Genomic DNA, 19,448 nt, shown 5'->3' on the forward strand with positions numbered 1-19,448 from the left:
TACTGAATCAAAATGCTGCAGACAGATGAAGCAAAACACATTGGCTTGATATAAAGTCATTCTCTTTGTTCTTTTATTCAGAAAGTTTTAAAGAGTAACAAAATGTCATTGTCATCACTCGACATCAGATCAAGTATTTTCCGTTCTCCGACAATTGGTGCAAAACCATGAAGTTTGGTATGTTCTCTACTTCGGACACACTGGATAGTTTTACAGATGTTTTGTCTGTACTTGATCAAGAGGCAGCTTGTAGTTCTTTGTAATTCAGCACTGCTCAAATCTGGTACTAGTGACTGTTGAACCATAAGCTCAAGTTACATTTTAGTGAGGACAAACACAGAATTCGTTTTGGAGCTTCACTTGGAGGAGATAGAACTCTCTGAACGAGGGTTATTAATGTTGGAACAGGGATTTCAGGCCCACTAAACTTCAACCTTGACCTAGTTGTCAATCTTGGTTTGACTGGTACTCCTGGAACCCAGAAAGCTCATAATGTGAAAGAGAAAGACTTAAGAACCAATCCACCATCTATTGACATCAATACAAGAATGCTTGTAGATTTTAGCTTGTTTTCTGGCACCACAGTGGAAGTCAGGAAACACAGGTGGTTCCAAGGAGATGGCAAAGGGACATGTTCTTGTCGTCCCTCCCACCATTTTTTATTTGAGTATTGCTTGGTATTTTTTTACACTTTTGAGATTTTGGATCTAAATTTTAGCAAGTAAATAAATTACTGGCCTGGGCCACAGAACTGCTGAGCACTTTATTTGTTACTAATATAGGTGCCAGACCAGAGGCTGCCACAGGGCCTAAAAGTACTGTGTTTAATGATGACTCTGGACTAATGGGTAAACAGTGACAAAAACTGAAAGTATACAGATTATGAAAAGACAGCTCGATTTGGAAAAGATTCATTTGATAATCTGTTGTGCTTACTTAGATGTTTCCAAACATTTGCTCTATCCAATAGATTGACATAATGATAGACCTACGCAGTGAGGACATGATCTCTCATAGGGTTACTTTGATAGTGTTAAAAAATTATACTACTTTGCTCTTGTTGTTCTATCAGTATGTTGAAGTTGTGGTAAAAAAAATTAAGCAAAATCTCATATTTAGAGCTATCATACAAAAGAGCTGAGGTACAAAGTCAAAACATACAAGCTAAAGCACAAAGACAAAACAGTTTGAGGGCATCAGGAGGCCCTGCCAAAAGGGACAGCTCACGACAATTAATATTCTGAAAAACTGGGGGGAAAAAAGATCAGATTTAAGACTATAAAATTGTTCTTTTTCTGTCAGATGTATGTGGGAGAAATATTTTTATATAAGTTACTAAATTTAAAATATGGAGTCAGTAGCAAAATGTACTGTATTCCAACTGATATATAAGGGTTGGTACCTATACAAGAACTTTGCTGCAAATAATGTACCTCCAGGGCTTGTGCAGGTATTAATTTTGTTTGCTCATTTACTGTGTCTCCAGATGTTTTGCACATTTTCAAAATGTGTTCTCATCTTACAGGCTTTTTTATCTTGCAGCTGATGAATGCATTTGAAACAAATAGATGAGAGAATAATTTCTTTTCCATTTTTATTCAGGATTTAGTTAGGAATTTTACATTTTACTATTTGTTGATGCCATTATTATACAACTGAACAAAATCTCTGCAGCTTCTTGCCTTGCAAGGGAAATGTCAGTCCTGAAATCTAGTAGTGGAAGTTTATTTTTTTCTTTTTAAAGGCTTTATTTCTATTTCTCACAGAACTTGTGGAATTTAGAAGTGTTATTTATTATCAGCATAAAAAATTATCTCCTTGCTCTTTGGGTTTAGAAAAAAATTTGCAAATCAGTGTTGTTAACTGTGTTTTCAATGCAGTTGCTAAAACAGAAGTGAAAAGTAGTTCTCAAAGAAAATAATAATGAATCTTCTTACCCATTCATTACTATTTTGTGTTATGCCATGATTATTATGTACTTTTATCTGTGTAAAATAGTGCTCAGTCTAGTCCCAATGAAAGAAATTGAATTTAAGTACCAATGTCCTGTAGCTTTAGGAGGGAGTTAGGTACAGTTCTTAGAGTTAGTTTGTCTTACTCATTTACATTTTTCTACAGACAGTGTGCACTGAACTATTTTGAGCATTTAATGTGCTAATTCTTCTCCTCGTGATTAAAGTCATAAAACTGCTCTGACCCAGAGAGAGGCATTATGAATGTATAATTTCAATTTGCATGTGTTCATAAAGCCAAACAATATTGTGCTCTTCTAAAATAGAGATGTGTTCATAACATGGGTTCATTGTTTGCATGTGAATGCAACATATCTCATAGCACTGCTGTGGTTTAAAGTTGGTTCGTAGTGGCCAAATTCTCTAATGAGATGTGAAGAGTGAGGCTTCACACTTAGTTAAGGCACTATGAGCTATTTCTTCACTGAAGAATACATACAAGGTGATTATATTTTCAAGAAATTACTCTTTTTCAGAGTTCTGTTTTCTGATAACTTAATTGATTGCTTATAGAAAGAGCCAGCAATTCTTCTGGCTAGTTAAGTCTGACTTTGGAGGTTAGTTACAGTCATTTTCCTGTGCATTTTGTCCTCTCTGTATCTAAATTATTGCCTCTCCAATTCTTCCTTCTAAAGATTTTTTAGTTTAGTGGAGACCATACTGTTTCAAGGGGCAGTTTCCTTGCTTTCCTGTTTTCAGGAAACACTGGAAATAGAATGCACTTTTTCCCAACACACTCATGTATTCTTAATGTGCTAACTCATTACTGGGGATTTTCTGGTATTTTATACTGAGAAAGTACTGATGCTTGCTTAAAGTGACCCCAGATACTTTCAAGTCCCAAGGCTGCCCAAATAACCCATCTCTTCGCTCTGCCCACGTTCCCATCATTTTAACCTTTGTTGTAACCCACTGCCAGCACTGTAGGTCTTGAAGGTGATTTTGTTAACCCCGGTGACCTTAGACACACACCCAGTGATTATTGTGATTTGATGTGTTGCCGGTTCAATTTTGCTGGAATCTGTCTATGAGAAAGGAGTATTTTGGCTGCTATGTTTGTGTTAATCTAAATTACTTGAAGTTGAGCAAAGGCTGGACTCCTTACTTGCCATGCTTAATTGCTTTTGTAATTATATTGATTTTTCCATGTTAGGTCAGTATTAGTAGCCAAAAGCTGTTTTTTGAACTGGCTGTGTCATCTTGAGTCTCCATAAATATAAAGATAATTGCAAAAAGTTTATGAACAGTTCCTGTGAGGGTTTGAATATTTTCTGTACATAAAATACACTTTAAATTAAAAAAAAAAAAAACAGCCCAGACAAAACCAGACCCCTAACCAAAACCAACCTAAATCCTACCAATTACTGCTAGCAAGCTAGGGGCTTCTAAATAACTAGACTGAGGAATGGTTTTAATGTGCATCCCATTCATTTCAGTTAGGAGCAGAAGGATAATATGAAACAGCATAGTGACTGCCAGTGCCTTCATCATGAAAGCTCTTGCAACTGGAGAGCACAAAGAGGAAGAACATGTCACAGCAAATGAAGAAAAATCTCCTTCAGTGTTTAAAAAAATTCTCCATTTTTCTTATCCATCTGTACTGCCTTTAATCTGAAATCCTGTGTGGATTCACTGATCCAAAGCCAAACGTAGCCCAAACCATGATGGTTAATATTTCTCACATATTGTAGCAAATTGAGAATTTTCCAGGCTGGAATGTTCCAGGTAGATTCCTAATTATTGTGAAAGTACCAGTGTTCTTTACAGTTGGTGATTTGCTGATGCCCAGAGTTAATGACTGATCCCATGAGAGAAAAAAAGTTCAAACTGGCTTCCATCTCTTATTCCACACCTCAGGGAGAGTATGAGGAGGCCTGGAGGTCAGGCCACATAACAGTTTGGTCCCATAGGAGAACTCAAGGAAGATGAGCTTCTGAAATTCTTTTCTTCTTTTCTGTCTGTCTTTCCATCCTATACAGTCCCATCATTCTGAGCTTATTTTTCCAAAAGACTGCCATGAAATCAATCCACCGTGTGCTAAATGCAATGATTTTTCTTGCACACTGTTATCACAAATTGCAGTAGTGATTCTGCTCATTAATGAATCAAAAACTAGTGGATTTGTGAAAGTTTGGAAAAGCAAATATTTTCAAATCACCAAATCAAAGCATAGATTATTTTGTCCTTGAGAAGCAAATTAGAATTTTGAATTCCCAACTCATGGACGAGAAATTGAGTCTGCATTAAAGCCAAGGCCCTCCTCTGTCTTTGCTCTGAGGCTATTAGCATGCAGCTCATGAGAATGGTCTCACTGCTGTTCCAGTGGTTCTCCCTGTCTCCAGATGGGTTAAGAATAATGGAAAATTCTCTGCATTTCTTTTCCAGTCTTGTTCTTCTCTTCCCATCTGTTCAGGAGTATTTCTTTCCTCTCCCCTGCTCATCTTTATTTCTTATTCCCTGGAAAGGGAGTTCACACTGTTTGGAGGATCTTCATATTACTGAAGGTGACACTAGTCGAGTCCATCTTATTGCATGGTTGAGAGATGCTGCTTCTTTTAAATTGGTGAAACAACTTCATCAGCATCTTCACTTGTCTCTCTCAGCTTGGCCAACTTAACTTCTAAAAATTCAGTCGATGAAATGCTGTATTCTTCTTTGAGGCTTTCACTCACAGTTCTGGAGTTGAGATACTGATGATGTTGTTCACAGATTTCACAAAATACTTTTTTCTGATTAAGAGGGTGTTTTGAAAAATGTGAATTTACTTACAGATTTGAAGTAAACTAGTCAAAACCAGTCTGTATAAAGCTTCTATCACAGGACTTAAATTATGCTAATAGAATATATGACATAGATCAGTCTATCTTGATTTTGTTTTGAAAATATGCTTCTTGGTTTTTTCCACCTCTTTTGTGCCCTTCCTGACCAAGTAGTGTTGTTTTTATTAACTTCGTTGGTTCAAAATGCTCTGTATCTCTGGCAACTGATTTGAATCTTTTATTATTATGTCATGCTGGTCACTGAATGAAACTTCATTGAAGCTGATCAGCTTATTAATATTCATCCTTCGTTCACAATAAATGCAGGCCTCATGCCTTTCTATCACTGACAGCTGAAACAATACCAGCCACACATATAGCACAGGGCACATGGACAAGAGATTTCAGGAAACTGTGTAGTAGGTTCTGCTCTTGGTTCAGATAAAATGTTTCTCTATATGCTGAAACATCAACTTAGAAAAGCACTACAAAAATCCATGGAGAAAATAAGACCAGAAAAGCAATGCAAACGTATTTTAAGAAAGAAAAGGGAGGAAGACCACTTTTGTGTGCAGCTCTTCTTGAGAGGAGACTTGGAACTACAAGTAGAGATGGTTTCTCTCTGGTCTGGATTCACGTTCTTTCTAGGGGAACAAAACCTTCACACACATAATGTGGAAATAAAAGGCATTGCACCTAATAAATACTTCACTCCATCACTGATTTATCTCCATAATGAAAATAACCTACAAACCTCCTCTTGGCTCAACCTAAGTCAAAAATTGTGGCAGTAATAGTGGAGTGAATCCAGTTTCTTAGGAGATAAGTTGAAAGTTTCTATTAACCTTGAACTCACTTGGAACATGAAGAAAGAAAAAAATATTTTCATTTGAAACTGTTTTCTATTTCTAATATCCTGGAGGAGAATACTTGTATTGTCTCACCTCAAATAATGTAAACTACTGCTACCCAAACATGATCTTCTTGGGAGGGAAATTAAGATTTATTCGTTACTTCAGGAACACAGCTCATAGGCTGAGGAGATAAGCATGGGGTTTTAGCAGCCAATTTGGTCACTGACATCCTACTACACTTTTTGAAAAATCTCACTTCTTTAGCACTGGGAGCTAGAGATTGGCTCTATACTTTGAAGCCTTTCCCCCTGTATTGTCCAGAACATAGCTACAAGGTAGGAGAGGGAATAAAAACCTGCCTGTCTTGGCAAGAATCCAGAGAAGACTTCAGTGGTTTCTGCAAGAAACAGAAGACAAACTGGCAATAAATTAATTAGACAAACTAAATAGACTCGCAGATTAAATTCAATGAAAGAAAGCCAAAAGAGTTCTGAGAGGCTGTGGAATTCACTGCAGAACCTGAATCTTCCTGCACCAGTGCATCGCAAGAGGAAGGAGTTATCAATGAAAAAATGGAAATGGATTGCTATGAGCCTATAAATATGTCTGTGTTTAAGATGCACTATGGAGAAGGAGATTTTGGTCTTTCCCCTGCCTGATGGTTCTTTTTAGAATAAAAAGGATTTCTAAAAGGAGAGAATTTAAGAACAATTTAAAATAAGAAATCGCAGTTAATTGCTGAGATGCCGAAAATTTTGGTCAAGTAAATAAAAAAAATAAATAAATACATGCATACATACATGTACTTAAAATTAAACAAGATGCCTAGGTAGTTGTGAGGACATATGAATTCATAATTGCTTTGGATTTTTTTTTATTGATAAAATATGAGTAATGAAGACATACAAACTGTCCTGCAGAGTCAGTTTATGGATATCCATTTTAAAGATAAAGCCCAGGTCATCAAAGGAAAAGATCTATAAAGGCAACTGATCTACAATGGATAAATTACCCTGTCTGTAAAAGTACACATCATTGTAGCTACCTGCTGTGGTAGTTTTCTAGAAAAAGAAGGAGAAGATAAAGTGAAACAATTTTCATAAAGGGATTCTGGCTGCTGAAGTCTTTTTGGCTTTGAAGGAGAGATGGATGCTTGTTTATTTGGTGAGCACTTTTGATGAGAAAAGCAGTAGGAAAAAAATACATGCAAAACAGGAAGAAATGTATCTGGTAAACACATAGACATAGGGAAACGGCAGGGGAGAAAATAAGCTTATTTTGATGCTGAATTTAATCTAATGCAGTACTCCAGCATTAAATGTAAAACATATGATGATCTAAGAAATTTTTATCATTGGGAAGCAATCGCCCTGATCAACTATGGATTCTTTACAGCTGTGATGAAAGGGAAGTACTTTATTAAACAGCTAACTCACTATTTACCTGCTGCAAAGATGGAGTATATCCTCTGAGCCATCAAGGAATTAATCACACCTTCCTCAGTTTGGAACCTAACCTTTTCATCATCGTTTTGATGAAAAGATAAAAGCAGATTCAGTAGGCTGCTGAAAGCAGGTTTAAAGGAGGATTCATGCTTGCTAAGCAATAGATGGAGCCAGGGATGTGGCCTGAAGAAAAGTCTGACCCAAAGGACAGTAGGAAGACTGCCCTCACAGCAGGCCAAGGCCTCTGGCGAATAACATACACAGTGTCCCCACCGTGTTTGAAAAGATCCTGGGAATGGTGTTCCGTGACATGTTGTATTCGTTCAACCCAGGTAGTATTTGGTGCATGCTGGTGTCTGAGTGAAAACCAGCACATCTGCCAGAGATCCCTGATAAAGTGGAGATTTCTTACTATCTACTGTACCCAACGAGAGGCCAGTGTGCACATACCACGTGCACATGATTTCTCTGAAAAGAAGTAATGCTCAAATCTATGCAGCTCTACAGATAATCAGCCACATTTTGTGAAACTCCTCTTATTACAGAGCAGTTACTTGGCAGTTGAACAGTATTGCAAGGATTGCAACAGTATTGCGGGATAGATGAGCAAGGGGAGACCTTTCAAAGCTGAGCATGGTTGAGAGTTTCCACGGTTATTAAGGGCTGTTATCAGCTGCTCTTGTCTGAGCCTGTTTCAGACTGCCTTTTGTATGGGGCACAGATTCTGATATTTACACTTTGAGAGAAGTACTGGTGAACAGACAAATGAAGTGGGCAGTAGCTATTTACAGCAACTGTACAAGTAAGAAGCATTTCCTTCAGGTTTTGTACTGGAGGACAGAAGTCCTATAGGTAGTGCATCCCCACGGTGGTTTTTATATTTGTAAGTCACAAAGAGTGCAAAATGCACTGCAAGGTTTTCACAATTATCTTTAGTATAGCTTATGTCTAATTGAGAAAGCTTTGGTGGGAGCAGATGCTGCCTGAAAAAGACAAGAAAGGAACTGACTGATTAAGAATGGAAAATGTGTTTAGACAGAAGTAGGTGCTGCTTTGTTTAATGTGAATGGGGACACAGGTTCCTGCAGCATACTCTGAGACCTCTTAAGGAGAGGACACAGATACCAGAGAAGAGTAATGATATGGTAGAAACATCTATTCTAGAATGCAGTACTACCACTTGTTATTATAATAAAGGCTTTAAATTTACAGCAGAAAGTTTGAAATATGAAGGATTAAGTACAGAAGATAGTAATTACTCCCCAACAGCAGCTGATGATGGATGCATGTTGTAAAACCTAAAGCAAAATCAAAGATATGAAAAAAGTAATGCATAATTTTTGTGAGAGGCAATTATTTCAGTGTATCTGTCTACTTGATATGGACTAGTAGTCAACTTTGTTGGGTTCCAGTGAAGAGTTACTGAAAGCCAAAAAAGAAAACTTAATGGCAGAACCTCATATTTTAAAAGCTTATTTCTAAGCTAAGAAAATATAAAGGACTCTGATGTTCAAAGCTGATAGAGGTGAGGAGAGGAGAAGGAAGTGTTCCTTATGGCTGTTCCCAAATCCTAAAATACCAGAATCCAAAACATTTGCCTCAGAAATTATATCTTTAAACTGGGCGTAACCTGTCTCATTAGACGTTAAAGAAATGGGAATCTGAGAAATAGTAGGAACTCATTTATTGACATTCTTTTCAGTTTTCAAAAGGGTTATGGAATAGTCAGGAAAAGATTACACTAAAGTTATGGGCTTGATTTGAAAATGTCTTGAAATAAATGTAGCGTGCAAATACCACTATTTTTAAATAATTTATATTTTGTAAATGACTACTTTCTGCTGGCATGGACCTTGTTGCCATTCTAGATTCCACCACTGTGACAGTGTTGTTACGGTACAAAGTGGGTGAAATCTACCATAATGTGCTAATATTCTCCCTTTAGACTAAATGTGAAAAACTGTTCTAAATTCTTTATCCACTGGGCAGTTGGAGCTCTAGGGACTGTTAAAGCGCAGACACTATGCAGGGCTGACCATGAATTTGTGCACAGGTGGGTCTGAATGAAAATCCAGGGACCTGGGAGGAGCTGTGTGTGCATGAGTGTAGGTGAGAGGTGTAGAGAAACACCACAGCAGCAAAGAAACTCTGGAGAAGCGCTTGAAGCAGAACACCTGGGAACAAAAAGCTCAAAGAGTGCTATGGGACAAGTGCCACAGAGGAAGTGCTGGGAACCATGAGCTCCATGGAAAATGCTCCCCTTCTTTTGCATCATATTGAATTTAGGACAACAGAAGTATGTATACTATTCATAAATAAACACGATGTACCAAAAAGATAACTGACTTATAACTGTTTTTCCCATCTATGTGACCCTTTTCTTTTTTTAGCCTGCTGGTTGGGTCCAAAGGATATCCATAGTTTGGATTGTTTGGGAAATCTAGTTCAACAGTGTGAAAACAGCAAATCCCCAGAAAGGGGAGTTTCATGAATAGAGTTTTGCCTTTTTCCCCCTCCCTTTTGCTCTCTCCACCTGATAGTAGAGTGACTTAATACCGAGTATCTGGGCTACCATTAAGGGACTTGGAGAAAACAGATTAACAGGTAAGAAATGAGCTATGTTAATGAAATATTCATTATAAAAAGGCAAAGTGGTCCTTTTAGACAAAGCCTAAGAAAGGAGGTTTTACTCTTTTCATCTGCAATGCCTACATATAATTTATATGAAAATAAAAGTTTATTACTTGTTTTTACATTTCTCTTTTTTTTTTTACAATAATTATGGGCTTGCTAAGGTGTGGAAGTGACCTAATAGTTACAATTGTGACCTCTGAGTTATTGTTAATTTTACTGTCAGTATGTGCTTCACATCTCCTACTTAATGGTATGCTAATTGTGCAGCAGGATGTCACATTCTCCAACATACAGATTCCCTATTTCAATTACAGCTAAGTAAATCTCCATTACTAATGAGTAAGCATTTCTTTTCCATGTACATTTGCATTATAATGGACATTTTCTTTGTGCACTAAAATTATTCTTTCCTTGACAACAACTATATATTTTATTTTACAGTAAAGGCTACGACATGATGATTCATTCCTTTCTGTTGAGTTTATCTGTATTTAAATTGTCAAATGTTCTGGATAGCCTGACATTTTTTGTCCCATGTTATCTTTCTGTACTTCCAGAATAAATGTATGTATTTGCTTTAAGACAACCTACTTAAGACAAATCACAAAAAAGTAAGCTTATGTGCTGCTCATAAATTAATCTGTATTTTTGAAATTGTTGCAGTGTTTCACTTATGTTGCTGAGAAATCTCAACTATTTATGTCAGTGCAAAGTGACCTTTGTCATATAATGTTTGACTGATTTGAATATAAAGAACAAGTGACCAAATGTGGCCCATATCATTGTAAGATCCCACTCTGCTTAACAGAGCACAGGTAGCTCTTTGGGTATTAAATACAGCCCTCCAAACCAACATTTGCTGCCCTGCTGGTGCATAGATCTATGAATGCAGCAGGCAGCTGAGTAAAAGGAAGGGGGAAGGCCTCCTGTTGGATCTGAGCTGTGCAGCTTTGCTGCCAAACCCGCTGCCTCTTGAGGGCTGTGGCCAGTCACTGGGTGCCGCTGAACTGCTGAACTTGGGCAGCAGCGCTGCTGGTGGAGGATTCCCTTCTCCTACCAGCACAGTGACCCAGGAGGCTTTCCCTGCCCTGCGTCAGGAAATAAGGATATTGGCAAATTGAGTCCCTGTGGCGGAGATCCTTCCTTCAGTCTGCATGGCCCTGGGAAAATGTATCACCTTTTATACACAAATAAGGACTGTGAGTTTTACTGATAAATTGATAGCTTAACATTTAACGCAGCAAAGAAGGTGTTGCTGTGATTTTGGCGGGGCCACTCCCTATGCTGTAAATTTTCTTAGAAGGATCTTTTTTAGATGCACAGAGAAGGTTTATGTATCTAAGAGAGTGCATTAATTAACAATCATTAATATTCCTGATGATTTTTAAGTTGGCCTGGTGGTGGGTATGTATATGGGGAAAATGATGGGTGTTGGGTTCTTTTAATGATATAAGTACATGGGATAATTTAAAGAAGTAAAATGTGGTGAAAGTGTTAGGTAGCATTCCAGAAATGCAGGAGGAAATGTATGGAACCAGAAGTTAGAACTAACAGATTGATTTCCTGGTCACTGTGCATGAATTCTTTCTAGCCTTATGTATATCCTGATAATCAGATGGCTTACAGTATAGATACAAAGTTTGTTTTGTTTTTATTTTGAAAGGCCTACGGTATGCAGCCTTTTTCCCAGACAGCAGCAAAAAACAAGGTGAACAATTTTTGCACTATGTGGTTTTGAATTCTGTCATATTTTCTATTACGTTTTCTGTCTTCCATTAGGGTAGCTTAGTTTACTATATTAGCCACCACCATCATCCATGTCACTCCCAACTCCGAGTTTAGTGTACATCCTGTATGTATGTAGCTGGATGGCTCTCCCGGGGCTGGCAGTGGTCGCTCACATGCCACAATTCCCTGTCACCACGGTCGCCCTTGGATCGGTGGTTTTTGGGAGCGGCTGGTGACACCTGGTGGTGGGTGCGGTAATTGCACACTTATTAACCGTGTCTGCAGCTGGCGGAGTTTTGACCTGTCCTACCCCAAACACTGACAGTCAGAGCTTGAGATATTTAAATAAATTCGATTTCCCGCACAGAAAAAAAAAAAAAAAGTGTTGGGAGCACATTTCCCTCCTTTATCTAAACTGAGAGAAGCAATAACCAACATTTTCTGTTGGAGGAAAATTAATGCCTCTGACCTTGCTATTGAAGTCAATAGGGCAGTTGTCCACAAGGGTTATGTACCTTTTTTTATTGGTTTTTATTAGCGTTTCACATATATGCACAAATGAATGTCTTATATATACTTATGCACTAAATATACTGCATTAAACTAAAACTCTTTTCTGTGAAAAACCTGGGTGTTTGTATTTAGAAATAACGATGTTTTCAAAATTTTACAGTGTGAATACTGAAGGAAGCTTCTTCTGGTGTTTTATTTAACGTCATGGTTTCTGGCTTGAGCGTATGATTTTTCTTGCCAGCAAGTATATTTCCGTATGTTTATGACATTCCACATCTCTTTGCCAGCATATTTCTTAACAATGGAATATCTGGGAGATGCAAATATGTAACTAGTACGAATAAAAATTAAGAATCCTGGAATGTGATTCTGTGGTGAAACTCTAGGACCTCTTGAGGTCTTCTCAGTTTGATTTTTATCTGAATAGATCTTTAACCAAAACTGATTCTTTTTCTTGCTTAATTGGCCCTTTACTGCCACCTGATTTTTTTTGTTTGTTTCTTAAAGAAGATATGTATTACAGTGAATATGAAAGAAATACAAAGCAATACTTTATCCTGATTTTTCTCAGTCTGCAGGCAAATCAAGTGCACCAACAATGCAGTATCTTTAGTTGTTTCTAAAATATCCTGAAGAAAGGGCTCCCAAAGTACACTGCCACTGGAATTTGGAAGGGGAAAGATTTGGTAAAACAAGAATGTGTTCTTTATAGCCATATGGGGTGGTATTATTATGCCATCCTGAGATATACAGAATTGGCCAAATAAAATTAAATGGGGAGACTGCATTAAATGAGAAGAAATGATAAAAGGTCAAGTTACACTGTTAATCTGCACAACAAAGGAGGGCAAAGTTCTGAGTTCAAAAATCACTGGTTAAAGGTTGTTAGGGATGTTTTTTTCACCCTTAACTTGCTGCCCCTGCAATCCAACATTCATGGTATATAAAATTCAATGTAGGCAGTCTGGGTTGAGGCTGTCCCTAAATCTTTTCTGTTCATGAGGGCTCTGGTCAGATGGATTAGATACAAAACACAGCTGTTCTTCAGTGCAAGGGACTGGAAGTGCCACTTCTGTGTAGCACTTCTTATGCTGCTCCGCTGGAGGAGACCTTTCACACGAGGACTTAAATGAAATGACTGAAGTTCCCAGGCACAGAAAAATGACAATCGAACAAATGCCAGTTCCGGCAGTCAGTGGGAATTGCTAACCCCACCTTTACAACATAACATTAAAAATGGCTTGATCAGATTTTTATCAAGATAATTTATTGCAGAATAGGAGAGATTTTTTCAGAGATCTGAACCCATTGAAAAGTGACATTTGACATGAAAAGGCATTGGGAGTTTTATCTGAGATATGACAGCTATTTTGTCTTCTAAGGGTAGAGAAAAGTGTGGCATTTCAGATAACAAACATAAACATTTAACAGTGGCCACTGGCAATTCTGCTTGGTTTTAGAAGTATAGATTCCTAGAGCAAAATTCTGCCTCCAAATTATATGCATGTTGCTCTCATTTATTTCAGCAAAGCTTGTGCACATGTTTCAAAGGTCAGAATTTGGCCGTTGGGGGTGAATTTTCAAGGAAGAATATATTAAAGACATCTGTGCATCAGCAGAACCATATCCTTTGTCTTCTGTAGAGCATTTCAGGAATGAGCCTAGTGCTATTGAGCACAGCAAGTGAAACATTTTCTATTTTTTCAATTGCATTGAGATTGCTTAGCAGAAACGTTTCTTGCAGTAATTGGTTCATGATTTCATTTATTTCTTGTAACTCAACACTTTGATGCTGAAAAGTTGACAGTTTTAAGAGAATAAAGACTGGAAGGGATTGCCCTTCAGAAAATTACAGTTGAAAATATACTGTAACAATCAAACCAAGGAAAGTAGTCCAAGGAAATAGGTATGGTCTGTTGAGGTGCACAAACTCTTGTTTGCAGTCTCATACGGAGAGGTCAACAAGTGTTTTACACAAAGGTAGAAAACAAACCCACTTTTCATTGTGGACAGAGCTCATATTTGAAATTGCTACTAATCAGACACTTGAAAAAAACTAAAACTTGACATTCATATTCTATTGGAGTTAGTGTGTATTAAATTGATAAGATCTTTAAGCATATAGGTTTTCCCCTGTTTTTTAAACATTATACACTTCTTAAAATGTTTATAATGTCTAATTGCTGCTGGATTTCAAGACATATCAATTTTGTTCTTAGTTCCTGCAGATTTTGACAGAATGTCATACCAAAATATTTTGTATTTTTTGTAGGACTGGGAAACAGAAAATCATGACTGGTATTGTTTTGAATGCCATTTGCCTGGAGAGGTGTTGATATGTGACCTGTGTTTTCGTGTGTATCATTCCAAGTGTTTGTCTGATGAGTTCAGGCTTAGAGACAGCAGTAGTCACTGGCAGTGCCCAGTTTGCAGGGTGAGTACCTATGAGATTTCATGTGCTGATTAGAGGATTGATATTCATTAATAGATTCATTAAGGTGTCCAGATGGTCTGGCCAGGTTAATGGATAAAGAACTGAATGTTGAAATGATGGTACCTACCTAGAGCATCTATACAGAGATACCAAAATGTGGTGCATGTAGCAGATGGTCATTTTTGAAGACTCCAGCAAGTTTTACTTATGCATTTGAACACACACAGTTTACTGTGTGGGAATGTGTGTACGTACGTTTGCCACTCGTGAATGCAGTGGAAATCTTCAATGAGTAAACAACTTGCTGTATAAGATGCTACTGTTTTTACTTAACATCATTTTAATGAATCATAATGTAACTTTTTTTTGCATTTTGACGACTGCATTCTGAATATTTTATTGGAATAATATTTTACCTCATAAAGTCACAATTATGTTGCTGATGAGAGCAGTGTCAAAAGATACTGAGTGAAATCCTGCTTCTCATTTAATAATGTGGATTCTGTTGGTGCAAAAAGGTCAATCTGGATTTCACTCATGGCATCCATATCTATTTGCTTTTTCTTTAAAAATGCTATTCTTATGAGTATGGTAAGGAGACAGCAAAAATATTTTTTATATACTTTTCAAGAATGGGCAGACATGTCTACATGTCATTAGAAGACTAAACATTCTAGTCAGGATGGTGCTTACTGATACCTGGCCATGAACCAGCCAGACACTTCTTGCTGTTGTCATCTCTGTGTCACCTCCTCCCATGGAGCACATTACTAGGCTTCCTACAGAGCTAGGCTCCCTTCCTGTGGAGGGAATAATGCATATGAATGTTTAAGATAAAATTCTTGCTAGAGAAAAGCATAAAACTGCCAGTTCTACTCTGCCTAGGATTGCTGGAGGGAGAGGCAATTCCCTTGCTAAAAGCTTAGATCTAGAGTAGAGCAGCAGACTCACCTTCAGATGATCTGTGGTGCAAGGAATGTAAGAGTTCGGGTACTTCATAGTGTGTGGAGAAGCAGTTGTTGAAAACACATGGATTGTTTTGTCTCAAAAGAGCACTTTTTGACTGGTGTTACCTCAGAGCCAGTGGTAAAAAACCTGTTGCCTGTTGCCTCAGATAGAGAGCTCTCAGCGTTTAGGGAAATAAAAAAATCAAGCCTGCCTCAAGGAGGTTGAAAGGAATGAAAAAGAAGTAGCGGCAGGAAAAAACAGTTAAGAATAGAGACATGTACTGTATCTCTCTACATTTAATTTCTAGCCTTTAATTTAGCTAACAATATTCCCTCTGTGAAAAACAAAGAATGACCATAATAATTTTTTTTAATAATTGTTGGTTTTCGTAATACATATTGATAGTTCTTATAAATAGTTAATATTAGATAAACTGGATCCAGTCTCCATTCTAGTTTGCCAGTAATTTTAGATCACACCTGGTGAGAATAGGGAATGTAAATGGTTTATGCCACCTTGTATATGAGGTAGCTTTTATAACATTTATCTTGTAACATGGATATCATCAGAGTGGAAATGCTGAATCATTGCATGAGATATGCACCGATATGTCAGTGTTAAGAACAGTTTGATTTTCATCTTGAAGCCTTGAAGTCCTTCATGGCAATGATATTAAATAAATGTTTACCTTGAAAAAAATCCTGTGAAACTCAGACCCTGTGCTCTGTGTCTGACTTTCTGTATATTGGTTCCCTTTTCGTTATATAAAGGCTAAGGAGAGGTTTTGGGGACTCTTAAATACTACCTACCCCAGAGGTCTTTGGCTTGCTTAGTGCCTCAGGTGATGATCAACCTATTTTTGTGAATGTTGCCGTTATGAATGCCATGGCATCCTTTCTCCCACTGTGCCAGCAGCTTCTGTTTTTCTTGTAGTTAATTCAAATCACATCAAGCCCTAATTCTGCAAACTTGGACTAAGCAGGCTTGCACAGTCCCTGTAAGTGTGGGAGTTAGCATCCTTGTGTCAGGCTTCAGTATTTTTTTGCTACTTTCTCCCCACCCTCCTAGGAAATGACTGCTCTAATTTCATGTTAAAAGCAAGAGAGTGGCCTATATTCAAAAAACTGGTAATGTGGCTGCTGTCCAGAGGAGCTTAACTATCTTGCATAAGGACAACAGGATTTACTTTGCATTGTCAGCAGTAAATATGTACGTTCAAGAAAAGTGATAGCCGGGACAAAGAGATACATATCTTTTCATACCTAATTCTCATAACTGGACACAGCGCTTTTCACTTGAGGATTTCAAGGCTCTTTACAATGGCGAAGTAAAAGTATGTTTAAAACTGAATATATTGGGAGAAATAATCTAAGAACACTTCATTCTTATGTAAATATTGCTTCTGTAAAGCTGCCAAGGTCAGCAAGCCTCTGGATTATTCATTTCACAAATGCTGGTTGTATTAGTTTGATCAACCTGTGCAGCTTTATCTTGCCCACTTGAATACTCAGAAACATTTTATAAAGGACATTGCCAAGGATTTGTTCATAACTTTAAAATATTTTTTCTCCCATAACGTTTTTTAAAATCCCTTGTAAACCTTGTTCTGAACTCTGTTTCCTTGCTGGTAGTTTTTCTGCACTGCATCCATAAACAAAAATGTCCAGTTCCTTGCTGCTTTTTTTTCTTTTTTACTTGGCGGTACCGTTCTGAATATTTTTGTACCCTGTGTAACTCTCAGCAAGGGTCAAAAGTCAAAAAAGTTCAATTCAAACCACATTGCAGTGATTGAAATTTTTCCCTGACTGTTGACTAATCATTGTCTTAAGTGAAATAAATTGGTATTATCAGCAAAATTCCTGGTAGACAGGTCACAAGGAAACTCTTAATATTGAATGAGCTTAGAGATTACATTCTCCAGTACTGGAGTGGTCCATTCAAGACAGGGTTAGTCAACTCGGTCTCTGAAGGATGTAGGAGACTTACACATTTATTGCTGCTCTTAGATGAGATGAAAGAAGGAAATTAATTCTCTTCAGCTGTTAATTTAGCACCTAAAACCTACAGAAAGTACTGCAAAAATACTAGTGGTTTTTTGGGAGGGGAAATAGATATATACAAAATTCTGAATAGAAAAATATTGACACATTGGTGTAACTGACTATTACTTTCTAAAAATTCAGATTTTAAAATAATTTTATAGAAAGGCAATATTAAACATGTTGATACATAGTTTGTCCCAGAGAAAAAGACTTTGATTTGTGAAACAAAAATAAAGAAATATTCATATGGTTTCATTTGACTCTTAAATTTTGTACAGTCATCTGATCAGAGATTGGTCTTCCATGCATGTGTTTTGCAAGGACTTATAACCAATTTACCTATCATAGTGGGTGTTTCAATATTACTGGGGTTTATACATATGAGACTAAAGTAATCTATAGAGCTTAAGATTTTAAATGCTGTGCTGATAAGTATTCTATAAATAGGCTATTTCTGAGTTCTGGTACTGTTACTAGCATTTCATAGAGTACATAAAAATACACCATTATGCAGTTGACAATCAACTTCAGACAAAATCTGACAAGTGAGAATGACAAACAGTAGGAAGTTAGAAGCACAGAAAGATGGAGGTCACTTGAAGTAGCTCAAGTGCTTGGATAGGGGGTGTTTGGTAGGAGCTGTCAGTCAAGGTGGTTACTGTAAAATACAAGGAAGGAAGAAAGGATATAACTTACTTTATGGGGTGTTATGGTAGGAGTTTGTTAGATAACTGTATGATGAAACATTCCTGGAACAAGATTTGGCATGATCACTCAAATAATAGTCACGGATTGATGGGTAAAGGCAAGTCCTAGTATAGGACCAATATTAGCACCACATGGTTCAGTGCACAGAGCCCACACCTGAGGAGGTGTTAATCCTCAGAAGGTCCCTCCCACGCACCCCTGAGTAGTTCAGGGAGCTGGCACAACAGGGCACTGCATAGGACCTACTTAATAAAGTACAAAGGAATTTGTCCACAGCAGTGAGAAAACTGGGAAACCTCTGCTTAAAGAGTCTCCTACCACCTGCTTTGTGCACATAAAAGCATATTTAATTCATATGATGCTTCATATTCAGAAAGGGCTTAATGCACCATACAAGTAGAAATCAATTTGTGGATTCAGCTGTAACATTGCCAAAAGCACCTGATGCTTTGAATATTCTAATTTAACTGCATATGATCTTGAAAGAGGCAAGTCTTAGGCTGTATTTTGCTCATGCAGAAGCTTTTCTGTACCGTACTTAGAGCACAGGGCATATTGATTGCTCTGAGACCCATTCCATGTGCCTGCATACCTTTCTTAATGGTACAGGAAACCTGAGGACCTGAGGGTTGGAAGTTTGAGAGGGCGGTAGAGCAGTAAAGCTTTCCATATGTAGCACCAAATTCTTCTGGAAATTTAAGCCCTAAAAAAATCCAAGGGCCAATGTGTAAAGCACTAAAGAGCAGTGGTGAATATATGTTAGACTCATGCACATAATTCCCCTCTGCATATAGACCTCCTGGAAATGTGAATTGCTTCAGAAAATGAAACTGGTCCCTTAGAAACATGTATCTGTCATTGAGCAGCCCTCACATAATCCATCACTGAGCTGAAATGCAGCTCTTTGATGTGTGTATACACAGAACAGGTGAAAGAGGAAGGGAAAAAATATTAATTAATGGGAGATTATAGGGAAACGGAAACCTCTTTCCATGGAGAAAGTGTAATTTAAATGCTTATAGCTAGGCAGAATGCTGGCACTGACACCTTGGATTTCTTAGAGTTTTTCTATTTTTTTCTCTTCAAGTCAAAGATTGCAGCAGCTCCAGCATCATGACTGACCATTGTCACCTTGGGAGTTGAGAGCTACGTGGTAACTCAGGGTTCAGGGGTTACTCACTTCCATCATAACTGGTGCTACTGCAGGATGGAGTGCTTCTTGGCAGTGCCCCTAGCTGCTGCTAACCTTGTGTGGTTTGTAAAGTCTTCCAGTGAATTCCTGCATTATAAGCATGCCAGAATTGCCAAATAAGTCACACCTGCACAGTGCAATATATTGCTACCCTCTTTAACAGCTAGGTACTATTACTA

General features: G+C 37.6%; 1 protein-coding gene across 4 annotated transcripts in view; it reads left to right on the plus strand.

The window, feature by feature from the left end:
• Positions 1 to 19,448, plus strand: part of ZMYND11 (zinc finger MYND-type containing 11) — a 105,889-nt gene that overhangs the window by 63,454 nt on the left and 22,987 nt on the right. For 2 of the 4 annotated variants that reach the window (XM_017819381.1, XM_017819382.1), the window contains exons 4-5: positions 11,368 to 11,412; positions 14,218 to 14,379. The exons of 1 other annotated variant lie outside the window; for it this stretch is intronic. In XM_017819381.1, coding sequence (XP_017674870.1) covers positions 11,368 to 11,412; positions 14,218 to 14,379 — 207 coding nt within the window. The remainder of the gene's footprint in view (positions 1 to 11,367; positions 11,413 to 14,217; positions 14,380 to 19,448) is intronic. One more of the 4 variants, XM_017819384.1, reaches the window with a different exon arrangement.

The sequence above is a fragment of the Lepidothrix coronata genome, unplaced genomic scaffold, assembly GCF_001604755.1.
Source record: "Lepidothrix coronata isolate B3197 unplaced genomic scaffold, Lepidothrix_coronata-1.0 Scaffold74, whole genome shotgun sequence".
NCBI classification, from domain to species: Eukaryota; Metazoa; Chordata; class Aves; order Passeriformes; family Pipridae; genus Lepidothrix; species Lepidothrix coronata.